At 44.0% G+C, this 18,019-nt stretch overlaps 1 protein-coding gene across 1 annotated transcript in view; it reads left to right on the top strand.

The window, feature by feature from the left end:
* KIZ (kizuna centrosomal protein) overlaps window positions 1-18,019 on the top strand; it is a gene marked incomplete at both ends in the record, with an annotated part of 50,743 nt that overhangs the window by 18,291 nt on the left and 14,433 nt on the right. The window contains 6 exons of the mRNA XM_081998246.1: window positions 1,098-1,347; window positions 5,395-5,529; window positions 6,688-6,852; window positions 8,166-8,316; window positions 11,815-11,974; window positions 12,975-13,040. Of these exons, the coding sequence (XP_081854372.1) occupies window positions 1,098-1,347; window positions 5,395-5,529; window positions 6,688-6,852; window positions 8,166-8,316; window positions 11,815-11,974; window positions 12,975-13,040 (927 nt within the window). The remainder of the gene's footprint in view (window positions 1-1,097; window positions 1,348-5,394; window positions 5,530-6,687; window positions 6,853-8,165; window positions 8,317-11,814; window positions 11,975-12,974; window positions 13,041-18,019) is intronic.

Here is an 18,019-nt window from a genome sequence, read left to right as displayed (position 1 = left end):
CTTGGCGGTGCCATACCAGGAGCAAACACGCACCGGGCTCTGCTGCCGGCTCTGTGCAGAGTGGTGCTCGCCAGCTTCTCCTGCTGCTCCCTGGCTGCTGCTCGGCAGCAGCAGCACAAAATGTAGAAGCAACAAATCCCATTTCCCCCAGGCTAACAAAGCAAGAAAATGGCCCCTTTCTTCCCTTCTTCCAAACTGGAGAACAAAACTCTGCTCTTCCCCCATCCTCATTTTCCAGCAAGTGCAGTAGTGACATTTCTGTTGCACATACTTGCTTCACAAATTTGGAAACAAGACTAAGAGAGCCCATCCTCAGACCCCATCCTGACACCAGCTACTGCTTGGCATAAAACTTAAGTGATTTGGTTCCAGTGAAACTCCGTGACCAAGACAAGTAGAAATGCTGGTGCTGTAGCGTTAGCAGGTGTGCGAATGCTGGTTAATTTAAACCCGTGGTGAATTTTATGGAAAAGTGGGAATTTGTGTAGCAATACTAATTTGTTACAGCACTAGCTGGTCCATTAACTTTTGGCATTCTGTAAAAAGGTAAGTTGCATGTATTTGTCATCTTGGAAGCATGATTCAGCTCCGTACTCTCCTCTTTTAGAGGAGGCAATTAACGTGCAGAGTTTAAAAGCCTCCAGGCATGTATTTCTTCTGCAAGGTTTAAAAAAGGTGTATGATAGTAGGCTCTTCAGGTGCACTTTTTCTCCCCTCTAAGAAAAGCTTTTTCCAGCTTTTCTGTTTCATCGTTCCTCCAGAGATGATTTAGTGAAGTAGCTGGTCTTCCTGCCGGTGGTTTTTGAGGAGTGCCAGGTTTGTCTCCCAGCTGCCAGGAGCTGCAAACCCAAAAGGCATGAGACGTGGAGGCTGGAGCCTCCCCGGACTCCCCCTTGTGAGAGGAGCGCAGAAGGACATGGGGCCGTGGGCAGGGAAAATCAAAGTGAAGGGAGAGCAGAGGGATGCTTGCTTACGCATGTAAGGGAGAGCTGAAGACGCAGCATAGGTCATCTTCGTTTAATTCTGTATGCTATGATGTATTCCTTGGTCCTGCTAATGTTTTGGGAGTAACTTTTTCTAACTTACTATTTTTACAGGACCAAAGCCTTGCCTGAGTAACTGGCGGACTTGTCAGGAGGCGAGCTGGGAGAGCAGTGTCGAGCTCCCAGTCCCCATGAGTGCCAAGGAGGCGATGTCAAGCACTCCTGGCCCGCTGCAGGGAGCAGCCTCACCCTCAGACAGCTGGGAGGAGGGCAGGGATGCCCACCCTGTGGATGGCTCCCCGCTGCAACCACCAAACCCTCCCATGGCGCAGGAGGAGCCCTTGGTCAGCTCAGCACCAGACAGGTATGTCCCTATGTGTATTCTCTCTGCTGGTACTCGTTTGTTGGCGTGTGCCCTGGAGGCCACTTTCACAGCCTGGCTGATAAGTGGCACTAAAGCTGCATGCAGGTGGGCAAACTTCTTGGCTATTTATTTAGTATCTCGCTACCTCTGTGCTAGTGGCTTTAGGTAACTCATTGAGGTCAGACTTGGATGAGGTAAGTATGTTTGTTGATAAAATGCAATAGATGTTCTTTAAAAGTATACAAATCTTATTTCAACAAGTTTATATCATAGTACTTACAGTTTATTAAACAGCATAGTTTGTGTGGATTAAAATTTCCAGTTGGTTGCATTTCTTGAGCAGTTTCTTTGGAAACAGTAGAGAGAACAAGGAAAGCATGACACAGATGCATCTGCTACTCTGTGAAAGTGCTGGGGTTTTATTGCCAACAACTGCAACACCAGAGTATCAGCTGTATTACCAGTCATAGCTGGACTTTCGGCCTTGCAATGTGCTTGTAAGACTGGGAAGCACATCCCCATCCCGGCGGGCAATACCCACTACAAGATGGTCTATGGGGTTTGCCCGGGTTGCATGGCAGGGCTGGCTTTGCTCCCTCACTGTGTTCGAACAGCCCCATGCCAACCACCGTCATCCCTTCCAGGGTCCGCACCTTGTCGTGCCCTTTTGCTGCGGGAGCATCCCTCCATTTGCCACCGGTTCCCTCTGCAGTGTGTCATGTCTGTGGGCATCCCCCCGCCCTTCCCCTCAACCATCCCACCGCTACCTGACTCCACAATTTTGTGACTGGTGACTTGCCTTTCTCCTGCCTGCTCTCCCTTAGCAGCACGCTTCTGTTTTCTTGTCCTCTGTGTTCTCAACACCCTTCTCCCTCCTCACCAGTGTCACTGGTTGGGGTTTTTTTTGGTTTTGGTTGTTTGTAGCTTTTTAATCTGCTTAACGCATCTATTCTTCCTCCATTCATGGTCACGCCGTCTTAGGTGTACTGATTTCAATATTAGTATGTGTTTTAATAGATGGCAGTTGAGCAGAAACTGGTGGCCAGCAATATACACTTCTGTAACTTTATCATTTCACATTTGCATCAGACTGTTGCTTGCTATGGAAACATCATCTAATTTACATCTAAATAGCTTTTACTCGGTTTTTCTTTTGTATAACAGCTGTTAATCATAACACTTTGTAGGGAAGTTGCATAGAGTGCCTGCCTTTGCTAGAGAAGTCATAGCTGAGCGATGGTAATTTAACCTTTTGTTCTCTCCTGTCAACGCTAGTGATGCCTTGCTGTTCATAAACTGATGAAAATATTGTGCAATGCTCTTGAAGCCCAGCTAAATTATATGAAAGGTTTCACTGCTCGCATTATCTCCAGAGCACGACTGAAACCAGAACATGGAGGTTTCCGCTCGCATTATACCAAGCTGAATACCTCCGTTTCTCAAGGCCATAGAAGTGGGATCGCCACTGTTGGCTGTTTCTGCAGAAAAGATAGAAATTTTAATTTGTTTCACCTGAAAATTAAAAAGCAGATAAAATTTCAAAGATGGCAGGTGCACAAAGCCTCGTGGAGGGATAAGCAGCCTTTTCCATTGTTGCACTTACAATCCTGTAGGCTTTCCAGGTTCATCTTTCCAATGCACATGAAACTCAGCATGCATGCTTGAGTCTTGTGAAATAATTCATGAGCTGAAAATCTTGGGGAAAAGTTTCCAAGTAACTACTGCATGAATTTCAGTTATGTAAGTTACACAAACTATGAGAATGCAACTTCTTTTGGTCTGAATATACCATGCCACAGATTCACAGAATGAATAGTATCACAGGTCTTGCGATGTCCCTTTAGTCTAAGTGTTTTTTCTCTTACAAAATTCCTATGCTGGCTGTAGAAATATGCAGAAATTATGCAAAAATATACACGTTTGTCCTCTTAAATTGAAATATCTGCAGCTTGGACTTTCCCAATGCAGCAGTGTCACTGCTGTGGCATCCAAACGAAGTACCATCCCTCGCCTTTCTTTGGGCCATTTGTACACTTTTGATGTTGTCTTTGAAATTAGTATGTGTGATGGAAGGGAAAGGAGCTTTTGTGTGCAGGGATCGTAGCTCACTCGGAAGGCAAAACAAAATTCTTGTTGCGTGTCAGGAAGTCACAAGTTTACGTTTTCGGAGAAAATTCTTTTCCTACCTTACTGCAGAAATAGCTTTTTTTAAAGTTTTGGGTTTTTTCCACACAGTAAGTGTTTGCAGGTCATATTTTACCTCTGGGTGAGTTCAGCCTAATTTCAAACTGCCTTTTCCAGATAGAGGAATGGTTGTCATGATAACATCATCAGGTTATTAGCCAAAGAAAGGTGATGTTGCTATGAAAGGTTTAGTGTAAGCTTTGCGCTTTGGTTGCAGTTCACCGTGGGGTGCTGTGATTTTGCTACCTTACTTATTAAAAATGGTGATGTTGGCAAATAACTGTGTTTCTGAGCATTTTTGGCTGGGTGCATTGATCAGAGGCTGTACACACACATCTGCTGTCTCATCCCACAAGCTCAGACCCACTTGAGAGCCTGGGCTGTGTATTTTCCATTCAGGTCTGCAGCCGAAGAGCCCGCTGGTGAGCTGGGGGCTTGCCTGGCTTGTTCGAGTGGCACTGTAAAGGCACCTGATCTCACCTCCTGTCAGGTGGAGCCACCCGATAGCTCCAGTCCTTGGCTGCTTGTTGCCGGTCTGAGCTGCTGAATCAGAGGTGAAAGGCTCCGTATCCTCTTACCATTCCTTACAGCACCCGGCCCTTTCTTTAAGGGCTTAAACCCGGGGAGCGGGAGGTGGGGGGGGGGAGGGTCTCTGAGAATTAGCACAGAGAAAGATGATGACTATTTTAAGGCCTGTGCTGAGGGGGTGGAAAAAGGCAGAGCTTATGCCTGTGCTGCTTCAGCTGCATTGAAGAGGACTTAGCACAGATGGATTGTGCATTACAAAATGTAACACATAATTCAAGCTGTCAGCTTAATCAGACTGTTTCCAGGAAGCAACCTGTAAAAGAGAAGGACCTCTTGTTTGCTGACCTCTGATCCGTAGCCTGCTGCAGATTGTCATACATTTTGTTTTTCTTTATGTTGGTGTCCCTTCCTTCCCCTTCCCTTTTTATTATTGTATCCCTCTCGAGTGGCACCCTGGAAGGACCACCCAGTGGGAGGAAAACAATGGGAAACGAGCTGGCCGCTAAAATACAGGGTTTGTAAGACTGGGGGAAAAGAAAAAGCACTGTTTAACTGCATATGTGATCTCCCTGGTATTGTTTTGCTTATTAAATGTCTAGGAAACGCGGCTAAATGCACGGCAGCTCCCACTTAATTGTTCACTGTTGCCCAACAGTCCGATGGAAAACACAACTTCCATTATAGCTTAACGTGATTGCAAAAATGATCCAAGTTTTCAGGCACAGAGCTTTTCACTTGAGGGAGCATAAACCAAGGTTAACTGTATAAATGTGTTAACTTTTTTTTTGGCCATATGTAGAAGCTATTTTGCCTGCAGGACTCCGTGGGCGCACGGCCCAGCTGGGGCATTGCTGGTGGAGACCTGGCCTGGAAAGTCCCCAACAAAGCAGGCAGCCGGGCTGGACCTGAATAGCCATTTACACCTCTGTTCAAGGATTAGCCTGCCGTATTGTTTCAATGTTTTAAGTCCTAATTTGCATCATTATAGAGGTGCAGCTTCATCAAAACCCCTCTGAGGTCCCAGTTATGTCCCCATACCTGTAGGTGGTCACCAGATTGATTTGAATTGTGGAGGTGAAGGAATTAAACTACTTGGCGCAGGGATAATTTCAGTGCAGTGTCTCGGGCCCTGGCTGATTTTTTTTTTGGGTGGATTGTTTGCTTATGTGCTTTTTTTTTTTTTCTTCCTACAGAGCTTAAGCAGCATGGTTTTTGCTGGTGTTTGCTTTGAAAAGCTAAATGAGGGTGTTTGTTTTTCCAACTGCTGTGATGGGAATGCATTCAAAATACCTGTTGCAGCTCAAGCGCCTTCAAGCCCTGTTTGTCTGTCCACAGGCATGGTGGGATGCTGGCAGGACTCTCCTGTGCACTGCAGCTGATAGAAGACGCGGTGGTGAAGATGAGCCCTGGCCACCGGGCGCTGTACCACGGCAAGCACGTGTGGACGATGAGGACAGCGGAGCTGCTCAGGTTAATGCTGCTTCCCTGCGAGCTGCCTCCCCTCTCCGCTGCCCTCACAGAGCAGGCAGGAACCGGGGAGGCAGGCAAATGCTGCCTGTGCCTTGACCCCATCCTCTGTATTCTTCTTTGCTTGCTGCCGTACATTCAATGTAATGCTTGTAATAATCTTGTGGTTGATTGCTTACACACTTCTAATTGAATTCAGGTGAGCAATGGCGAGAGGCTGTTACCAAGCAGCTTTGCAGGAGCCTGTTGAGATTTGAGGCAAGGATCCTCGCTCTTGTGGTGACAAATGGCCAGTGCAAAGAGCAAGCGGGCTCCTGCAAACAAACATTGCTAGTTGCTAAGAGGCCTCCCTCCCCTTCCACCATTTTTATGTCATCAGAGACCTGAAATATGGCACTTAGAAGCACATACGCAAATTACTCCAACAAATACTCTTTCCTAAATGTAGCACTTCTCGCAGCCTTGCTCCGCAGATCCCTTAGGTGAAGTAAATACTTGTTTCCAAGAATGAGAGCATCCCCTTAGCTAGTAATGCTGTTATGGTTTACTGAGGTAGACAATGATGACCAGAAAAATAATTTCTTCCTCAAGGTAAAAGAGCAAAGAGAATCACCAAAACCCACGTATTAACAAAACCGGGGTCAGAGAGCCCTCACTGTCCCTCCGCAGCATGGGCTCTTAATTGCAAGAACTGGGAACGGCTTGGTAGTTTTACTTAAAATTATAAACTGGGATTCGCGTAAGTACTTGATGGTTGGAGGATTTCTAAGGAATTAGGAGGAAGGGTTCCCCAACTGACCTGGCCCCTCCAGCCGACCGTTGGAGACGGGTTCCTGTGACACAACTGCTTTGGCCACAGCACGGCTGGGGCTGCCTGGCCAGGAAGTGGTTTTACCGAGTGGATGTGCACAGGTTCCCCTCTCCCTGTCAAAAAGCAAAGGTGCGAGGTTAAACCTAGCACAGTGTTTTCTAAGCCCTGGGTTTGACCTCCCTGTCTGTTCTGCGTCTTTTGCAGAGAGCATCACAGACGTTTGTCCCTCTGGGCTGTCCCACTGGTTATCCCATTAGCCAGGAGAAGTGTTACAGATCCTGCCTCTAAACCAATGCTGGCTGTCTGGGCTTTGAATAAATATTGCATGTAATACCTGCTTTATTTTGTGTCTTTTGTAGTCGGGCCGGCAGTCTGAAAGAAGACGACCTTGAAGCATGTGAAGCAGTTGTCCTTCATCGGCTTCGGGCTTTATCACAGAGCACGCTGAATGGATGCCTCCTACCTGAGAACACACTCGATGCTGAAGGTAGAGCGGTGAATGAAAAGCAAACCAGGTATCGCAGACACAAAACTTGCGTGTGGGTGTGATTAACATTCTTTTCCTTCCTCCCCAGGTCTGCTCTGCCTCTCTGGTACAGAGAAAGCAGACCCAGGGCCAAACCTCCAATTGCGCTGGGAAAATAAAGACATCAGAGTGCCGATCTTTATGCATCTTGGCAGCAGCCGTGTGACTCGAGATGAGGACATTAAGCAAATTCATTTATTTTCCATTTGATTCACCGATGGTGAATCTTATTCTGACAGGCAGCACTTGGGCTGTGTCCCCCCATCTCACCCAGTCCGCAGCATCTCCCACCCCAGGCAGCTCCGACAGGGAGGGAAACTCATTAACTTCAGAGACCTCTTAGCCAGTAATTTCTGTGATCTTCAACATGAGTCTCAGGCACGTAAGGATGGGGAATGTAATTCTGAGAAGCAAATTATCTTTCTGTGAAGCAGAAGATGCATATAGCCTTTAAAAACAATAAACCACAGTTATTCAAAGTGGTTTTTTTCTTTCCTGTGTGTATGCCACAAGGACAAGTGAGAATTGATTTATTTTTTTAGGTCTCTTTAATACAATAATGAAAACAATTTCCATTCTTTCTTACTTAGCTTCTGTCTAGACCTTCCTCCCTGTTACAGGCTCAGCAATGCTCAAGTGTTAGCAGGATTGGGGCACTTGTGAGTGCTGAAGAACGGTCTATTTAACTATACCTGGTTCTCCTTTTGAGGCTGATATGCCTGCGAGCACTAATATGTTGTTGTGTTTCCTGAATGGTTTCTTAGGGACAAACACTTCTGGAGTTAATTGGAATTTACTCCTCTGTTTGTGAAACTTCATTGGAGCAACTGGAAAAACAAACATCTTTGGCAAAACAAGATTGCAGTATTTATATTTTCTGTGTTAAAAGGCACTTTTGCTCAAAAATAATAAAAAGAATTCTGGAGAAAAAACCCAAGCCTGGGGAAGTGGGTGCCCAGCAGAGTGCCTGATGGAGTAAGCGAGGACTGCCCAAGGCTGAGACTAGGGGCTGCAGAAAAGATTTAATATCTCCTCATCCTGACTCTGTCCCCTGGGTCCACCCTGACATGATGATGATCGCCCCTGCTTGTCCTCCCCACATTTGCAAAAGTCACAAGTGACAACTTATGTTTTACACTTCGGACGTTTTTAAAAGAAAAAGTGGGAATTAAGGACAAAGTGCGTGATGGCTTTTCCTGCTGCATGTTGACCTGCTTATCCAGATAAATGAGTAGTGTGGCACTGGTGTGAGTCTCGTGTATACAGGGTGTCCCACTAACAGTGCCTGGGTTTGTTTCTCAGGCCAGACCAGCGGTGGGATGTGGACATGCTGCGGACTTGCTTGAGCAACCATGCCTTGTTCTTGAGAAAGCACCAAGTTCAGGTCACAGAAGAAGTGGCAGAGATGTTTGAAAGCCTGCTGGTTTCCAGCAAGAAGGTGCAGGACTGTCAGGTTGGCACTTGCATTTAATAATACCTAAACCAATGACACCTAGAGACTAATTTGCACTGCTAAGGTGAGACGGGCCCTGTGCTGCTTACGTGATCTGATGGGTGGGCTGTAAGGGGCATGACAAGCAGTCTGCGTTCATTAATCAGCCTTGGAGACAGTTAGGAGGTAAGTAAGGAGAGAATAAGAGTTCTTCACTTATATCAGAGCAAACACATATAGCACTTCATCCCACGAAGAAAACGGTCTCTTTAAGGCCTCCAAGAGGGTGTCTGTTTTCTACCCTTCACATCAATTATTTATTTAAACAAGCTCACATTTGCTGTGGTGTGAATTTATCACAAGGCTTATATCATCTGTCCTTCTCTGTGGCTTAGTAGCTTTGTCATGAAGTGGGTTTTGTTGTGGTTTTTTAAACAGAGTTTTTTGGTACACTGAATACACAGAGCTTTTTGCAGATAGGAGCATGCTCATTTTTTTTAAAATGTTTATGCAAAATGTTATAAATTAACTCTTTCAAAAAAAAAAAAAGTTGGCATTTGGTAGACCCGTGCGTGCCCGAATCTCTTTTGCTGCAAACTCAGAGCAGCTAGCCACGCGGGGAGGGCAGGGCTCCCATCCCCGCTGCCGCCATGCGAGGAGAGCTGGGGCTCTGGCACCAGGCTGATGTCCCAGCTGCTTCTGCACCACCCCTGCGGTGGGCACCAGCAGGTCTGCCAGGCAGCCTGCCAGTAACAAGTTGGCTCCGTGTTCTGCTCTAAAAAATATTTTCAAAAAATATTTTTCCTCTAATTTTTAATGAGAAATTAAAAAGCAGTTTGAACTGCTTTGCTATATTCTAGTTTTAATAGCATTTGAAACAAGTAATGAAGATGTAATATTCTAGTCAGTTGTACACTTTGACTAATAGCCAGGGTCACTTCTTTTTCTGAAAAGATTCTGTGGATAAGTAATTTGTATTCTGTCCTTAGAACATTCAGGCAAGCAGAAGAGATGAGCAAGGAATGTATCATTGTGCTGGTGACAGATAAACAAATACCGCACATAAATTTCTAATTGCATGTAAAAACTTTTACGAAGTCAAAGCTCAATAACACAAGCTTTATGGGCGAATATATGCAGTAGCGATCTGTTTATTGCTACATATTACTGTGGCCCGCACATACACATTTAACATTTATATTACCTATTAAGTGGATCCAGTCAATTAAATGCAGTGCCAGGATGCGTCCCCTACTTTGAAACACCTTATTTCCAAGCAGGTTGCACAGAACAGGATCAATGTAAATTATACAATGTGCATGTACAGGAGCAGTTGCTTTATCAAAAAGATGTATATGATGTAGTAGTGAACTCATAAGCGATCTGGAGCTAAGGATCTTAAATTTATGACTAGAAAGTTTGAATTTTTGGCCCATGTTGATGCCTTCTTTCTCTGAGGGCTTAAAGATGTGCCAGGAACCCCACTGGATGATGGTACTGTGCAGCCAGGCAGCAGTGGTGGAGGTGCAGGAGGGAGCTTTGGGCTCCTGACCATACAAATAGCCCAGTCAAGTCTGCCAGCTCCATCCCCATCAGCACTTGTGGTCCATGGAGGTTTGGTGATGACCAGCAGCAGGTTCACCTTCTCCTGTAGTGCGTTCAGCATCTTGCCCATTCCAGTGGTCCACAGAGTCTGTCTGTCCACCTGCCTGTCTTCTCCTCGTTTCTTAGCACTAACTTATGTCTGTCTTCTATTCTTCTACGTCTTACTATCAGTTTTCTCTTCTCTCACGGATCTCTCCCACTGCCCCTGTTAGGAAAACTGGGTATTGTTCTTGCAGACACGGGACAGCTGTAGGGAGCTGGTGTGGCGGGAGCACCTTTTCTGGGCAGTGGGATAGTCTCTTGGCTGTGGAAGCTGTGGAATCCAGTGTCCTTTTCAGCCAAGTTGCGGTCCTGTAAGAATAAGATGCGTGTGGCACATGCGGCGTGTTGGATGTCGTCATGCCCAATAGATATGTCGGCCACCCTGGAGTCACCTTGGTCCCTGTGACTCTGAGCGCCGAGCTTTGGTTCTCCTGGCGGGAACCTTCCTTCTCCTGGTTTAATTACGGTGCTAGAGTTTACATTGATTTGCTTGTATTTGGTGGTGGTGGTTCATGCCTATTTGGATGTTAAATGATAGTGCAAATACATAAACGAAGTGCTTCTGGTGTGAGAAGTCCACACTGAGATAAACTGCCACACAGGAATAATTTCTTCCAATAGTAAAGGTTTCCCAATCCTGCCTGTAATCTAAGGTATTCTTTACATGAAGAAAATGAGACTTAATCTCTGTTGTTTTGGATGAAGTAGCAGCTTGCTGGGGTTGATTTTGTATGGAGATTTCCCATATATAAGTTTAATATTAAAAAAAACCTACCGCAGCGAGCTATCTGCTTAAGACTGAAAAGTTGCCATTCTGAGCTCCTGAATAAATTAATGGATTAGTGAGGAGGTGGCAGATGCAGGAGAATAAAACTTTCTAGTGAGTTAAAAATGTTTTGGCTTGAAGCTCAGGTCAGCACGTATAAGTTACAAAACCTGGAGTTCTCTCTGAGATGTTAGGTCTCATTACTGAAGTCTTATTGTCTTATTAAACAGTTGTTTTATTAAACAACTAGATAATTAGAGCAGAAAATCTACTAGATTTTAAAGACTCAAATCCATATTTTGTGTTACAAAATAAAACCAAGAGGAACAACCCACAAGTAAAGAAGAGCTAGGAAGGATGCCCAAAAAGCTTTTGTTGTTCTTTGTGAAAAAACAAATGCCAGAAAGGATGATTTCTCCTGCTCTCAGAAAAAGCTTTATAAAGCCACACGCAGTACTTTTAGCACAGGTGGGTGATAGCCTAAGAAGTGCTTGCTGTATTTTAAGACCGCTTTTAACGCAGCCATATTGATGGTACAGTCAGCTCCCTGTAAAGGTACCGACTTACAACTTAATTTTTTGCATCATAAATAAGCTTAACTACAGAGGCGTGAGAAGGCTGCATGCACAGGCCGAAGAGAACAAACTTCACAAACGTGCAGGAGTAACGTGGATTGAAATCGGAACCGCACCTGGCTGAGGCTCGCTGGGGCAGGCTGCGCATCGGGTTCTCTGCTATTGCTAATGCTGTGGGTTAACTTGCCTTATTGCTGCGTGCCTGAAATGGAGAGATTTCTCTTCCGTCTGTTGCAGCATATTTGATGCACCCTTCTCTTTTGCTTACTCTGAATGTGTGAGGAAGGGAATATTGAGAATTTCCAGAAAACCTAGTGATTAAAAGAATAATTCAAAGTTTGTGTTACTTCAAGGCAGAATGCAATTCCTGAGTTAGCACAAATTTACCTCAGAGGTAATTTAACATCTAACAGAAACACCCTGGAAACAGATTAGACTGTGAAGTATAGATTAGCCTAAATATATGTTGGAAAACGCTCGACACGAAGGATAATAGAGCTGCGGCTATGTTTATTCTTTTTCATGCTGCAGGCTCTACCAGTGTTGAGAGAGGTCCTTCCAGAAGAGTGTGGGGATAGGTCATCTATTCAGAGTAATGAATCATCTTACAGCTTGCCATCGATCCCAAACGACGGCGGGGAAATAAAGCAGGCAAAACACGCTCCCCGGCTCGCTGGTGCAGGAGAACAAGGTAACAAGTGTTAAAATGTCTGGCTGTGCACTCAAAGTTACTGTCCTTCTCTGTATATATGTATTTTCTATCCAAATCTGCAGGGGACTGGTGAATTAATGTAGATTTGTAATGAACTTTGGGGGATTTTCCTAAATATCTCAGGATTGTTTGTCGTTCTTGTTACTTCTTAAAATGAGTGATGTCTATTGTGACTTTTTTTCTGCTGGAATAGAAAAGCAAGCCTTGTGGCAGTTATTTAAAAACAAATCGGTAGGTGTGCATGTATTTAAAGGTGTGCATGTCTAATGTTTAGAAATTGCGGGATATATTCGTTGCCTCTTACTATAAAGCCAGACCGCAGAATAAATGTTCAAAAATAAAAGGGTTCATGCTGAGAAAGGTGTGTAGTGCTGCTTCGGAGCTCAGAAGGTGAACACGTTTGTGAAAAACAGTTAATTTCTTTAGATAAGGAAGTAATATATTAGGCTGGCATAATAACTGGCGACGGCAACTTGCTCAGTCTGCTCTCAGAGCATCCCTTACATCAAAGTCCGGAACACACAGGCAATTAGGTTGCAATGCTCTTTACACAGCAAATGTAAACAAACTGCTTTAGGCCTCCTAAATTCACGCGACTTTTATCTGCAGAGGTGACGGAGACTTTGATTTAAACTAATTTTCTGCAGTCGGTATGATATATGCTGCTGCTGTCGGGCTGCCGGACGAGATCGCAGAGTTACTGTGGGTTGTTTGTTTCCTAAATCCCATTGGGTCTTAAATAATTTAAGACATTTGGTTAGCTTGTCCTTTTCTCTGGAAGCTACAGAGGCAGGGTAGCTTCGCGTGTGAGGAAAGTTCACAGTAGGCGCCTCTTTTAAGAACAGTAATGGATAGTTTAGATCAATAAACAAGAGATAAAAAAAGTGAGAAATTACAGGGAGTAGGGCTTAAAAGCAAGCAAACCAGTCTGATCACTGCGACTTTGAAATGTGTTTCATTATGGTATGTTCACATCCAGAAGTCACAAGCTGGTGTGAAGATGAGAGCAAGGAAGAAAGCGTGGTCGAAAAGATTCCTATTACAGGTAAAAGTAATGGCTGCATATTAACCTCGAATCCAGTATTCAACTTTTTATTATATAATCAAAACATGGTGTTTTAGTGGTTTGGGTCCACTAATAGTGAGTAAATTCAGCTACTACATACTGAGCGTGAAGATTAAACGTAAGATCATAAAGTCCATGCTTATGTTAACATAAACCAAGATGGAAAATAACAGCGCCTATTTAATTCCTTGTAATCATGTTATACATTTAAACCATGTGAATATCCTGTCATTTAGCCTTTCAGGTCCTGGTATCAGTGTTACAAAGGTCAGTCTCTGTGGGGAAGATCCAGTAATTATATGGCAAACTACAGATGTTTCTGATTTGATTCTTTTCTTTTCTCGAGTAATTGAATGTGTGTCATTAGAATAAGCGCAGGGAAGAACCCCGCTAGCCAGGAAGCCGTGCCTTTGCCTCCCTTACAAACGCTGCCTGATAACACAAATTTTTTAGCAATAAGGTTTTATCAAGGCATGTTCAGATCCTCCCGCAGCAGATGTATGAGGCTTGCTGAGGATCCCGAGGTGTCGCTCCTTTTTGGTCCTGGGGTATCAGTAACGCATTAGTATTCAGGACAGGGCTCTTTGCAATGAGTCTCGATTTTGCTTTTACTTGATTTTGTAAAGTGGTGGGCTGCTTCCTTATAAATTTTGATGTTTGGCTAAATCCCTATTTATGCAGGTGTGTACGCCAACAGAAAGGTGCGAGGGCATCTGCTTATGCAACACTCGCTGTTGCTTTTCTGCTCTTTTCTGGCTTCAAAATAGCCTGTCTTTCGGAGAGCAATTCATTTCTCTATAGAGGTTTTCCTCTGCTGCTTTTTGAGTCCAATTTGCAGCTGAAATACAAAAATGTGCTTCTTGTATTCCTGACTTATACTGCAGTAATAATATTCCTATGTTAGCCCAATAAAACTTAAATTATTTTTTTTCTAGAGAGTAGAATGCTTTCCATTTTCCTGCTTCTTAAACTGTCCTTCAGTCACACATGACAATGTATTTTAAAACATGAATTGCATTGGTTTTGAGAGGAATTAAAAGCCGCTAAAATCTTGTTCATGAAACAAAACACACTGCTCATTTGAAAATTAATCTTAAATTTTTCAAATCTTGGGACTGCTTTGATTTTGTTTGTAATGTAAGAGGATTCAAATTTGAGGGCTGGAGTTCTTGTTCCCTGAACTGCAGAGAGTGCCAGCAAGAACAAGGTCAGGAATGGTGACTCCTGCCAACTAATTTTTTTTTTTTTTTTTTTTAAGGAGAATACCGAATCTTGAGTTTGGATCTCCGTAGCTGCCAATGCTTTTGGCTTACTTCTCCCCACCCTGAATTTTAGGACTTACCAGTGCTGGTTTTAGCTATGATTTTGCATCCAATTTTGTCAGGGAATTCTCTTGCAGTTTTTCCTGCTGGGCACCCCGAGGGTCTGCGCAGCTGGTTGCTGTGTTAGATGTCAGTCAGTCAAAAGTCAAGCCACGATGGACATCCCCCTTCCCTACTTCTGTAGTTTTCTTACTGAATGGGCATGCAAATCCCAATGCTTCCTATTTGTAAAAATGCTGAGAGACTCTCCCTAACCTAAACGCTGGAGCCAGTAACTTCAGTGTAAAACCCATTCTTTCAGAGTCTGCCTTATTTACTGTGTTGTTGCAGCGTGTTTCCAGTAGCCAGCAGTCGCATTGTCTCTAGGAGTGAGGCTTTTCATATCTCACTTGAAAGCAAAGTTGCTCCTTTCAGATGCGATTCATCTTCAGCCCGTGATCTTCTCCAGGCTTCTTGTTCTCCTCTGGCTCCTCGCCCTTCCAGCCTGTCGCTTTTTTCCTTTTTGCTCATCATTATTTGCTGTAGACAGTGGCCCTGGAGCTCTGAAATTGTTCAGTGCCAAAAATAGAGGCAGCATCTCCGTACGCCATCCTTTGGGTTCAAATGACTTCATTGAGGGTTTGGTTTTGTGGTTTTTAGATGAACTGATATTTAATGTCCATTCTATACGTGACTATTTTGCTGTACAGCTTTTCCTAAGCTTAAGGGATACAAATTTTGGGTTTTTTTCAATACTTGCTGCATTCTTTAAGGGCTTTAAGTGTTGGCTTGAAACACTGGAAGCCTCAGGGCTTTTGATTTTTTGATGGATTTCATTGTGAGAGCTGGGTGGATGTGCTTCCAAACAGTCTTCTGTGATGGCACTTTAGAAATGCTTCTGTAGTTTTGGTTTATTTTTCTTCTACTTTTGTTACAGAAAAAAAGAACCAAAATATTCGTTTTAATATTATGTAAATATTGTGGAAGTATTTGTATCTTTTCCTTAATGCCTGTAGGAGAGGAAGGCGATAGCTGTGTGGCTTTGGGAAGAAGGGCTGCTTTAGAGCTGTAGCTGGCATGGTGTTGGGTGTTCTTTAGAGACAGCCTGTGTTGGTATCTGACACTGCTCATGCAAGGACTGACTTCACCCGGAGCTCTTCGCAACAGGGACTTGGACTGAAATGTCTGCTGTGCTCTCCCCGTCCATGGCAGGACACGTGAGCTTTTCAAAGCCATGGTCAACTGGGGGTGCCGGGGCAATGTAGCTCATAGCATAAAGATGGTTTCTTTCCTAGAGCCTTGTCCTAGGCTTGTGGAAGGCCATGCTGTGATAACTGACTTTAAAAGGATGATATTGGGTGTATGGTCTCACCCAAAGAGGAGTTAGCTGTTAATGGCAACCTCACTTTATGCCAGATTGTGCAAGGATAGAGGAGGATGTGTGGCCTTGTTCTCATTTTCTTCATGGATGCTTTGGTTTTTATCATGGGAAGACAGGTAAAAGAAATGGTTCAGCTTTTTTTGCTGTTCCTGAGGTAGGCAAATAATGCCAGTTTAAAAAGAAAGGATAAAACCCGTTGTTTTTTTTTTTGCTGGATGACTGTTTGAGTCTCATTAATGAGTAGGAAGCTGCTGGTTTCATTGAAGGGGCAGGTTTGTTAAGTCTGCAAAAACTTAAAACCAGATTCTCTCCCTGCCCTTCACTTACATCTTTGATTTAAATGGGCCTTAAAGCTATAAAGCCTTTGAATAAAAATGGTGTTAATTCTCCACTCATCAGGCTTCACCTTCACAACATCTTGAATGTCACATTCCAGCTACTCTCCAGGTACAAAATCTCTAATGTAGAAATAACGGAGGAAAGAAACCCTTCTTAACGGGGGAAGGAAAAAAAAAAAAAATTGGCCCTTCGTATATCATAAGGGAACATGAAAGGGCACGAATCTGATTCTGGTTTCCTTTTCAGGTCACCTTTAATGAGCCAATAATCCGGCCGACACTTTTCCCACGCCCACGTGTCCTTCCCTGTGAGGTCCTCCTTTGAGCTTGAAGCTAAAGGGTTCCCAAGGTTCCACTTGGAGTGCACTAATAAAGGCATTAAAAAGTCTACCTAACTTTTTGCTTCGTTTGGTATCAACCCATTCACAGCTGCTGTTACAAAAAAAGTTTATCTGTACGTGATTAATCGCTGCTGCTGTTGTGGTCTCACAGAACTACCTCGGGACAGTGTGAGATTGTACGTTTTGCTTAAATCAGTTTGGATTATGTACTCCTGTAGGTGATTATTTTACGCTGCTCGCCTTCAGTTCCTGAAAGACCTCAGTCTTTTTATAGTTACGAATCCTGGGTGAAAATTCTTCTTCAATCTTTAAACAAAGGCAGCAGCTTTTAGAAGTGTTCTCACTGGGTGGCTTGCTCCACTGGTCATCCGAGTGTCTCCTCGTGAGAGGATAGCATCGTACGTTGGTATATTATTATGATAACAGTATTTTATCCTTTTTCATTTAAAGGAAAGGGGAAGGTGTTTGTTGGTATTTGACCTACTTCTGGATACTGGTTACTGCAGCATTCTGCATAGGTTTTAATTGGGAGATTTTTCCCATCTATTTTCTCTCCAAAGAGCACATTCTGCTGTCAGATTTGCAGGTAGCCTTTATCTTCTCTCTGTATGCAAGTTTTTTTTGCTTTATCACAAGGGAAATCGGTGTGTATAAGAGCCCATATACAGCTGGCACTCGCACCTCTGGTCCCAAGGCAGAGGCGTGCAGAGCGGCTGGTTGTGTGCTGGCAGTGGCATGGCAGCTGACAGCCCACCTTTAATCCCACGTAGCTCTTTGTAGATTATCAGCAAGTGCAGTAATTAGTGTTAACGTGGTGGAGGAGCTTGTTCAGGTTTAAAGTTCCTCTGAGCAGGAACTATTGTTAGTTTTCTATTTTGGTACAGGACCTAGCAGTATGGCAGCCCAGTCCTACCAGGACTTCTGAGTGTGAGTGCAATAGCTATTGCCAAGGTAACCGTAAAACTACACAGTTTGCAGGCTCAGCTGATCCTGATCATGTTCCTTTCAAGGCATTATTGACTTTGAAGTCTAGTGACAAGCTGAAATACCCAAGCTGCTAACTATTTTATTGGTGATAAAAGCACACAGGAAAAAGCAAGGTTCCTTTTGGTGTAGGCTCTCAGTTGCATACGACAGGAAGATGCAGATAGGTATCTGGGTTGAGTCTGCGAAAGCACTGCTGTCTTTTGCCCTCCAACTACCTCCGTTTGCATACAGGATTATTGATTGTTATTGGAAATAATGGATGATAGCTCTTTATAGCTTTTGAGTGGCTTACAAAATGGTTTTGTTCCTCTCCCGGTAGGGCAGCACCTACTATACTGCTTCTGCTTCCTTATGTGCTTTGTCACTTAGGCTGAAGTTTTCAGTTTTTGCTCGCAAACCATATGGGCTGTGTGTGAATACAGTGGTATTTGTTTTCCCAGTCTGCATTTAAACAAAAAACACGCACACAAACCCCGCCCCCAAAAAACAGCAACCTTGTGAATTGCCTTTCCCATTTCCAGCAGGCAGAGTCAAGCACTTTGTTCATAGAAAGTTGGTTTGGTATCTGCAGATGACTTTTCTATGCTGGGACTTGAGCGGCAGTGAAGGG

Source organism: Phaethon aethereus (genome assembly GCF_964289735.1).
Source record: "Phaethon aethereus genome assembly, chromosome: 3".
In the NCBI taxonomy this organism is placed as follows: Eukaryota; Metazoa; Chordata; class Aves; order Phaethontiformes; family Phaethontidae; genus Phaethon; species Phaethon aethereus.
Note: the sequence above shows the minus strand (reverse complement) of the source record. Positions and strands in the feature narration are given on the sequence as shown.